The 10453-nt window shown below is 37.8% G+C and overlaps 3 protein-coding genes across 3 annotated transcripts; 1 reads left to right on the top strand and 2 right to left on the bottom strand.

Annotated features, from left to right (window-relative positions):
* Positions 1 to 241: 241 nt before the first annotated feature.
* Positions 242 to 1345, bottom strand: LOC111694680. The gene has a single exon (XM_023463642.1). It carries the CDS (start codon positions 1343 to 1345, stop codon positions 242 to 244), a length of 1104 nt encoding a protein of 367 aa, XP_023319410.1.
* Positions 1346 to 2230: 885 nt separating this feature from the next.
* LOC106654355 (golgin subfamily A member 6-like protein 2) lies at positions 2231 to 3499 on the bottom strand. The gene has a single exon (XM_014374173.1). The coding sequence runs from the start codon at positions 3497 to 3499 to the stop codon at positions 2231 to 2233; it is 1269 nt and encodes a 422-aa protein (XP_014229659.1).
* Positions 3500 to 7668: 4169 nt separating this feature from the next.
* Positions 7669 to 9372, top strand: LOC106654356 (lipase member I-like). The gene is made up of 5 exons (XM_023463666.1): positions 7669 to 8004; positions 8079 to 8188; positions 8258 to 8553; positions 8610 to 8732; positions 8826 to 9372. The coding sequence occupies exons 1-5, from the start codon at positions 7675 to 7677 to the stop codon at positions 9089 to 9091; spliced, it is 1125 nt and encodes a 374-aa protein (XP_023319434.1). The 5' UTR covers positions 7669 to 7674; the 3' UTR covers positions 9092 to 9372.
* Positions 9373 to 10453: the final 1081 nt, after the last annotated feature.

Below are 10453 nucleotides of genomic sequence, written 5' to 3'. Positions count from 1 at the left end.
TATCCACCATCGCTTCTCTGTTCTTGGCCAGTATCACAACATCATCTGCGTACGCAAGCGACCAAATTCTTTTCCTTCCTATGTTAACTCCTCCTACATTCCTCTCTTCATACCTCTTTTCCATTTCAGCAATATACAAACAAAACAAAATTGGGCTCAAAATGCACCCTTGCCTTACTCCTTTTATCGTCCAAAACTCTTCCGACAATTCCTTCTCCCATCTTACTTTTCCTTTCGTTTCCTAGTACAACTGCTTAATCCTTTCTATCAAATAATCACTTATGCCTAATCTGCTCATACATTCCCATAGTTTTTTCCTGTTTACTGTGTCAAACGCTTTCTTCAAGTCTATGAATGTTGCATAAATCTTCTCCTTATCCTTCTTTGCCTTTTGAACTAAATATTTCATTACAAAAAGATTGTCCATTGTAGATCTCCCTTTCCTAAATCCGGCTTGTCCTTCTGGTAAAACTTTCTTCTCATCCAATTCCTTCACCAACCTTCCTCTTATTATCTCTGTATAAATTTTGTACGCTGTTGGCAGCAGTGAGATTCCTCTGTAGTTACTTGTATTATTTACCTCTCCTTTTTTATATAAGGGCACTATAACCGCAGTTTTCCAATCCTCTGGTATCTCTTCGCCTTTCCATATCCTATCTAAGATTCCTTTAAGTTTACTCCTTAGCTTTCCACTATTATTCCATGCCTCGTTCTGAATTCCATCAATTCCTGGCGCTTTTCTCCTTTTCAATCTTCTTAGTACATTGTTAAATTCTTCTTCACCTATTTTTTCTCCTTCCACACTTGCTACCTTTCTTCCTTCTCCCTTTTGGCACACTTCTGTTCCTTCAAGCAAGTCCATGAAACTTTTTTTCCACTCCTCACTCTTTATATTGCATTCAATCTTCTGGCCTTGTTTTCTTCTTCCTAAAAATTTCCACACTTGCTCCTCTGTCCTCAAACTTCTCAGCACTGCCTCTTCCTTCTCTTTGAAACACACTTCCTTGTTTATACACAGCTTCCTCCATTTTTTCCTTTCCTCTACATACTGCTCTCTGCTACCTTTTTCTTCTTTCCAGTTCCTATACATGACTTTCACTTTCCTTTTTTCTTTACCACATTCTTTGTCCCACCATCTCTTCATTCCTAACCTCCACTTCTTCACTGTCACTTCTTTTTTCACTATAGCCTTGTCCACAATCTTTTTTATTTCTTTCCAATCCTCATCCACTGTACCGCTTTTCCAGCCCTTTTTTTCTCTGTTTTCCAATTCTTCCTCCAATTTTTCTTGGTATTTGATAACGTCTTCTTCTGTCCACGATGCATACTCTCTTTTCTCTACCATCTTCTTACTTTCTTTTTCCTTATAACAAACTGGCTTATACAAAACTGCCACCAGAGGCTGATGATCAGACTCTGTTCTATCACCCACTTCAAAGTCAATCACGTTTCTCCACACATCTTCACTCACAATCACATAATCTATCACTGATGCTCCTCTTGATCCTATATGTAAATTCTCCTTCCTCATCTCCATCTGTACTGCCATTTAAAATGTTCCAACCTTTCTTGCATATCACTTCCATCATAACCTTTCCTTCATTACTAACTTTCTTGTCCTTACTTCTCCTCATCCTTCCTTCCATTTCATAAAAACCACAGTTTCCTTCCTCACCTACTCTTATGTTGAAATCACCACCTATTATCACCTTACTTTCTTCTTCTCCTTCCAAGTTCTCCAAATATCTCCATATCTCTTTCAAGTTCCCTTGGTTATACACTGAGTATACATGTAGTTCTTCTCCTATGGAAACTTTCACTGCTCCTTCGTTGATTACTTGAAATACTATGTCCTTTCCTTGACTCCACTCTTCTTTAATGCCTATCACCATTCCACCTCTTGCTCTTCCTTTTCTTTTTTCTCTCTTTGCAGCCACACACCACCACTTGAAACCTTTGTCCATATTTTTTTTACAATTTTCCCAACTTTTTTCTTCCAACCAAGTCTCCAACAGACACACAAAGTCAAAACCTTTTATGAATGCCCAAAATTCCATATCCTTGTTAAAAACACCTGCCACATTCCACCACAACATACTCCTACCACTTTCTTCTTCCTTTTCATCCTTACAGTCTTCTTCAGCGACGCGACTCTCCTTTCGTCCACAGCTCCTCTTTCTCACTACCTTTCTACTATCATCACTCCACTTCTTCTTTTTCTGGGCCTCTTCTAGAAATCCACCTCCTGACCTTTTGCACTTTCCTCTTTCTCCATATCCTTCTTGCGGCTCTCTTCTTCTTCTTGTACACTCTCCCACCTCAGCCACTTTCCTTCAACACACACTCTACCAACGCCAATCTTGATCTCTTTTCCTTTTTCACGCTGTTCCTTTGCCCACCTTGAAATCGCTTCTTGTTTCTTCCTTTCCTCATACGACAAGTCATTTTCAATGTATAAAGTAGTCCCTGTCAGCCTTGACTTATTCCTCATTATCATATCCTTTTGCTCCCACTTACTACATTTTCCTACAATAACCTGACCACTCTTCCAAGCAGCTTCCATCTTGATTTCTATGTCCAATTTACTTTTCAGCATTTTTTCTATTTCTTCCTTTACATTCGCTCCTACTCCTTTCATACCTTTTATCACTATATTCATCCTACGTTCCTCTCTGTCTTTTTCGTTCACCATCCTCTTCATCTGTACCACTTCCTTCTGAGATAAGCTAATACCGCTTATACCGCTGGCTGCACTTCTGTAGCTTTTCATACTAAATCTAGATTTTCTAGAGCTTGCCACACTTCCTACCTCACTCTCCACTTCTTCCTCCTTTTCACATTGTTCCTTTATAAAGTCCAGAACTACCGCCTGCAAGTCTCTCACACTTTCTTCACATTCCTTCACTGTTTTTTCCATACTCACAATTGACTTTTCTAAAACCATTACCTTTCCTTCTAACCTTTCCACTTTTTCTTTATATACTGCCTTTTCACTCACTACAGCTTCTCTCTTCCTCTCTTCTTCTTTCTTCCTCAGCAGTAATCCTTGCACTTGCTCGTTCAGCTCCTTTATCTGGCCTTCTTCTTGTTTCTTCTTCTCCATCCCCTGCATCACCATCTCTTTCAATTTCTTCATTTCCTCGTTCATCCACATCCATTTATCCTCCCATTCTGTCCTCTGTCCAGCCATCTCGCCGTCCTCTGCTGTCGTATTCTCCATCTCTCTCTTTTTGCTGTCGCCACCTGCCGTCGCCTTCTTGACCTGCACTCTGTTGTCGGTATTTTTACCAACTACCTTACCAATCCTTTCCAACCTCTCTTTCGTCTCCTGAAATTTCACTGTTTTTTTCAGGCTTTCTGAGATCAGCGGTTGTTTCTTCAGGTCCTTCTTCCTTTGATCGACCAATATGCTTTGTTTCGTCCTTCTCTCCTTTTCTTCTTTTTCTAAGTCTTCCTTGTTCCTTGCGTTTCCCGACCTCAAACCGCCTCTGCCCGCCATCCGACCTAACCTCTTGCTTTTTTACTTTCTTTTCTCTTCGCTTTTCTTTCCACTTCTCAGACTTCCTTTCGTACTCTTTCTTTTCTATACTTTTCTGCTTTCTTTTTACCTTTCTATCCTATGCTTCCTTTCTCTTTCTTCAAGATACTCTCTTAAAATTGCAAAAATATTTAGTATTTTCACGGAGCTGCACACACTCGGTGTTGCTCGCTCGGTGGCGCTACGTAAAGTCCTTTTTTAATCCTATATACACGATGAAGTATTTTTATAAATTTTAAAAAACTTCAACATTAATTATTAATTAATCGTAATATTCTTAAATTTTATGTACAGATGAAAATTAAAAAAGCCTTAAAAATAAGAACATTTTTTACAGTGATACTAATGGAAATTTAAGAAGGATACAAAAAGTAAAACCGGAGACTCGAAGCATACATTAATATGGTGTACTACTCAAGTATTGGAATCTGATATTATTATGTGTAAAATGTATGGTTCTATCGTGTAAAAAATCTTGATTTACCATTTCACTTATTTTTTCAAAGAACTAATTAAAACTTTTAATTTATTTTATCATCACATGTACAATAATATCTGGCTTTAGTATAAGCAAAAATTAAAATAACACCCAAACTAAGAGAATAAATAAGATACAATCAATAATATTTTGATAAAAAAAGATTAAGTCATAAAGGATTAAGGGGACACACCTGTGTTTATGCCTATAAATGAAAAACATGAAAATTAAGGATTACTATTGAAATTTTTTGTTTCTGATGTACAAATATGTTTTTATAGGTCCTTTTACAACAAAAAATATGTCTCTTGTTCCTCTTATCATTGAAAATCATCCATTAAACAAGTATATTGACTTGTGATTTTTAAGTCTTTGACCGCATGATTTTGAATGTAATTTTTTACCTATCCGGATCCTTGCTGTCTCAAAAGTTTTGTAATAAAATTCTTTTTACACTTAAGTGTAAAAGAATTTAAATAAAAGGCTTGGAAAATTTTTTTCATTCTAAAGTACAAAAAAAAGTGACAAAAATAGCTATTTTAATAACGCTTATTGCTATATTTGGAGATTAGTAGATTAAAAAAATAACTAAATAAAAAATCTGCTACACTTAAGTGGAAAAGAATTTTATTACAAAACTTTTGAGACAGCAACGATCCGGCTTGGAGAAGGCAGATATTAAGTAAAATCAGACATTACAAGTAAAGTGACACTGAATTTTATCTCAGATACTATTCCATGAAATACTTCACAGTACATTTACTTGTCAGTACTGATTTCATTGATTCACAAAAACTGCAAAAATGCAAGAACATTCAATCATATGAATTATTTTTAAAGCAAATGTGTCAATAGTTGTTTTTTCATTAATTGATTAAAAAAGTTACGAAAACTCAATCGTAATTTAAACCAACCTCTTCCACTAGATGGTGAGTATATACTTTTATCTGTAAATCTGCAAATGGCAAATAACAATAATTGTATAAGTGAAGCACGTCCTATTGAACATTTTTATCCGAAGGTTCTATTTTGTTATTAGTAGTGGATGCTCGAGAATGGATTTTATAGTATTACAAGAATGCCATAACGCTCGTCATCATAAAATACTCAAGATTTGTTTACGCGAGCTAAAAGGATTCGCTTCGATGATTGTCTTTTGAAATATTCAGGCTAATCCAAGTTACAGGTCCTCGCGCCTCTTGCATACATATAAACGTACTACGTTGACCTGCAACTTTACGCGCACGCGAGCTTACGCGGTGTCCCTTCTTGTAAGTATCTCTATACGCACACAGATACACATACACGTATATTCAGCTTTAATGAATATATCTCGGTACAGCTCTACGCATACACGTGGGCTGGGTTACATGCGGGCATACATAACGTCTTCGGGGGATTTCAGAAATGATTAATATGCTTCTTCGTATTAGTTACTTCCGTAGTTTCTCGCAAGCTCGCACAGAGGTATAACTAGATTTTCTCCCAGGCTCCGAGATGAGAGGCGTCAGATGCGTTTTGCGCCCACAGAGAGAAAGAGAGAGATAGAAGACAACTCTAATTGCTGTACTGATTATGCATTGTTTGTGTATATTTTGATATATTACCATCGTGAAATATTACGCGAACTCGAAGTTTCTTTTTTCATATAGCGCGACTTTTTATTCGAGAAATTCGCGTTTTTTACGTCGCTATCGATCACGATACGTGCAAAATTTGAATAGCCTCGAGGACAAATTTTACATTACCTCGGTACCACCTATAGACGGTGCCGAAATGTGTGCGGGGGTCGTGTGTGCAAGGCAAGAACGAGAGAGAGAGAGAGAAAAGCTCTTCGGCCAAATAAAAGCGAATACTCGTGTTTCGTCGCATATCCACCCACGCACCCGTACACACATGCAGGATATACGTCGAAGTTAGGCGTCTCTCAGCGCGTGTTGAAAAGTCGAGTGGAAAGAAGTAGAAGAGGAAGAAAAAAAACGAATATACACTTAGCTCTAGCCACACACACACACGTTGAATCTATATCGTGTCCTCGCATATATTGTGGCAGGCGAAGAGAATCCAATAAGACAGGGGCCGATGGGAGAGCGGCTTGTGGCTCAGTCGTAAAACAGGACAAACAAATTTCGCGTCGCGCCACCGCCGCCACGTCGTCTTATGCAGGCAGCAGCGACAGCACAGCATCGAAGAGCTCGGGATAAAAGAAGGGCTATATGACCGTCGTCGTCGCCACGTACGCATTTGTTGATATTTAGATGTATATGTGTTGTGCGATGTGCTCTCTCGAACAACAGCTCGCGGCGGCACCTCGCGTTATATATACGTACAGTGGTATACTTACAAGCTCGGAACGCGCGTCAGCCGAGGCTTGTTTTATGGACTTGCTTACGTGTCGTAAGTTTATCGTGTCCTGTCTATCAAAATAGCAGCAGATTTCTTGAATTACTGGAGAAATGAAAAAAATTTAATTTAATTTTTATTTATTAGTCGCTCGACGCGCGAAAATAAGAATTTCCCTTTTTTCGACGCTCTTCGAGGAAAGCCAGAACGTAATAATTAAATTTTTGATACAAATTTGACAGCTATGATCCAGATGCGATACAATCAAGAACAGACGTGATTTTTTTCCTCTCTGCTACACGCTCCGGCGCAGTCACGTAATGCTCTTCAAAAAATCTCGCTCAACTTGTCAGTTCTGTCGCTCTTTCTCTTTTTCTCTCTCTCTCTCTCCCACACACAATCTCGCGAAGAAAATTTCCAGTTTCTTCATCTTCTTGTTTTCGTTGTATTAAAGCCCAAAGCGAGATATGCCATGCGATGGTGCGCGCGCTGTGCGGCTCTCTCCACGGTCCTTAAGCCGGCGCGATTTAACTCCGCACCTGGTGCATCTTGGCCTGGGCCGCCACAACCACCATCGTCGCCCCCGCGGGACAGCGTTTTACTATTCTTAATGTGTAACTCCCCTAATCTTCTCATCTTGTTTTTATACCTTTCTATTACATTCCTTTTTAAACAAGTCTTTTTGTTTGCTTCTTTTTTCTTCTCTCGTCTTCTCTCTTTTTTCTTCTTCTTCGTTCTTATGATTTCTTAGAGGGGGATGAACGCATCCTCAAGTTTCTGAATTCCATTTAGTATTTGGCACGTAGACGCGTGTATACGCGCGTGGTATACACGAAATAGCTCTCCTCCTCGCGCCGCTCGTTGAATATAATTTACTCGAGTGCTCGCGTCTCAAAATAAAAGTGAATATATTTCCGTTGTGTAAGTAATTATATTTAAGAGGCGCGTATAATTCATGAACCGGCTTTTATTCGTAAATAATTTCTACGTTTAACTTACCGACCGCTGTGGGCTGAAATTGAATTATTAAAAAATCGGTAATTTTCAAGTATTACTTTTTTTCTTTTTTCCTACAGTAGCTAATTACGGAATGTCTAGTGAAGCGATTTCATGCATGTTTGTTTCTTTGAATAGTGACGCACGTTTATCAAGCAATAAAAGAAGCAATAAAAATTATGTATTTTACAACAGCTCAACACGATTTTTTTAAAATTTTAAAGTAATGCTAAATGTCTAAGAGAGTTTTCGTCACTTAAAGATCGGTTTGAAATAATTTCTCATGAAATTTTGATCGAATTTATATAAAAAGTTGAAAATGTTAACGAATCGTCGGCAAAGTGCAATACGTGTAATAATTATTCTGACTCTTGCGATAGCGCAGACGTCATCCTTGGAATGTAGCCGAAGTGATTGGCATCCGGTAAGCTGGTGGGAGTGGTTCACCAATTCAAAACACGAAGACACTGTCGTCGGCGTTCGAATCATTCATAAAAATGAACAATTGGTATTTCGCGATGTGGACCACATAGACATTAAAGAGGTCGGCTTCAATACGTCAGCAAGAACGACGGTTCTCATACACGGGCTCGTGCCCCAGTTCGTCGTTCACAAAATGAACGAGCTTAAATCGAAATTGCTGCAATGGGTAATAATGGGACAATGTGGAAATCTTGCGTTCAAATTTCTTTAATTAACTTTAAAAATTTTCTCGATTTGCAGGATGATCGTATGAATATTATTGAAGTCGACTGGTCGAAAGGAAGTAATAATTTATTGTACTATGAAAATGCTGTAGAGAATACAAAGCACGTTGCTAAACAAATGAGCAAGTGAGATATTCGTTAATTATTTGAAAAAATTTCAACTTATGAATACAATCGGCGATCCAATTTCAACAGGTTTCTCGCGAGACTGTTCGGTTTAGGCCATGATTCTACCGGCGAAAATTCAATTGGAATAATTCACTGCATTGGTCACAGCCTCGGGGCTCACGCCTGTGGTCAAATGGGCCGACAACTTAAAAAGCAGTACCACTACGAGATTCCACGCGTGACGGCCTTGGACCCGGCATCACCGTGTTTTACCGTGAATTTCCCACTGAGGTTGCGCCGGGATGACGCGAAATTAGTTGACGTCATACACACAGATGGCTCGACCGAAGATCACGTGGCTTTTGGCTTATTCGAACCTGTTGGTATGCATCGATACGTTCGAAAATTGAATTGAGCTCCATAAGAGATTTTTTTTCAGGCACGGTCGATTTTTACGTTAACGGTGGTTTGACGCAGCCAGCTTGCAAGGGAACTCTATTAAAAGATCCGGTGGTCAGCAACAAGTTGAAAAAAAGCCATTATCTTCAGATAATGCTTAGAGGTAATATATTATAAAATATATAACAGAAGTAATACGTTAAACAAAACTAATGACCATTTGATTATATTTTAATAATTTTATTCCATATTTAAGCATTGATCCACGGTGCCATTTGCAATCACCGACTGGCTTTCGACATGTTCATAGAATCAATCGGACAGGATGTAACCGACGAATGTAATTTTCTTGGGCATCCTTGGGAAGTTGAAGAGGTTAGTGAAGTACCCGAATTGCCAGATTGTCAAGAAGTCGAGTGCCCTGAAATGGGCATGAATACGGAAAAATTCCAATTTCAACCAGACACTGTAAATACTTATTATGTAAAAACGAATGACAAGTCTCCATTTTGTCAAACGTAAATGTCATTTTAAAAAAGAAGCTGTCATAATTTTGGTAATAAAACTTTTTCCTATTACGCTAACTTCAATAATTTCCTGCTCGGGTTTTCGAACGAAAATACATTTTTTTATCGATTTTAAATTATTAATTATTATGAGCTTGCCAGAAATGTTATTTTTAATATTCTCTCGAATCGATTCTCTCGATGTCAAAATAAACCTTAAATTGAAAGCGGATAAGTAAAAATTGTGATTGAAAGTCATTCACAATAAAGCCAGTTTCTACCGATAGATTGCGAGTACTTGTATCTGTATATCTGGAAGTGGCAAAATAAAAATAATTGTATAAGTCAAAACATGGTTTTTAAAACTTTTATCTTGCTTTTACAAAATTTTACAAAAGTTGATCCCCTTCGCCTTATACACTCTGAAATTTTTTCAGACCACTGCAAGTTATATTGTTGATCGACATGCATTGATATCATTATCATCTACGTGTGACGTTATTAATGATATGCATTGTCGTTCTTTCTGCGGGTTACCATGGCATTGGTTTGCAGTATCTGGAAGTGTTATATCCAAAGGAGTTCAACGAATGTAGACTCAAGCATCATTCTTATATAGCTATTGAGAGAAATTTCTCGCCACTTGCGGGTACTCGATAATAGACATCTAGTGTCAGCTAGTCAAGTTACTCGGCAACGAAATTGTGTCGTACACAGATGCCGTCATTTTTTCTCCGCGTGGTTTTTTTTATCAAAAAAGTATAAAAAGTAAGTTATGTACAGAATAAATGAAAGCCTTACGCTTAAAAGGTCTAATTGGCCTGCCAACGCCCTGTGTAAGCCAGACCGTACAAAATTCACTTTTTTTAATAATCACCCACATATGGCTGCCGATCCAAAATATAAAGACCGCTCCATTACTACTATGCGAGTGAAAATAGCTCTAATTCTTTTGAATTTTTATTTGCAGTGTATACATAATTTATCTTTTATTTCATTTGTGCGTAAATGTACTTAATACATGTATTATGATCCAAGCATACGTACGTAATCACTCTCTTGCAAGAATTATAATGTACAGTGATATTTAAAAAAAACTATCTTTTGTATTAATTTTGTGGGCTGCGTCTAGACTAACTAAGACTTTTCTGATCCTCGTAATAGATTTTTGAAAATCAATACCGTTGTTGGTAATAAAATGCATCGTAATTCGAAGGATCGCTAATTGTAGACATTAAGGTGGTTCTTTCAGTTTAAGTTTTTCTATAGTGAACTCTTGATTAGAGCTGTATATTTTGTATGCGCAGTAAGCACTGCGCAGCCTGACATCAGCTGATTCATAGCAAAAACATCGTTTTTTTCACTTTGACGTGAAAAA

The sequence above is a fragment of the Trichogramma pretiosum genome, unplaced genomic scaffold (assembly GCF_000599845.2).
Source record: "Trichogramma pretiosum strain Unisexual culture from Peru unplaced genomic scaffold, Tpre_2.0 scaffold47, whole genome shotgun sequence".
NCBI lineage: Eukaryota > Metazoa > Arthropoda > Insecta > Hymenoptera > Trichogrammatidae > Trichogramma > Trichogramma pretiosum.
This window is presented reverse-complemented; position numbering and strand designations above follow the sequence as displayed.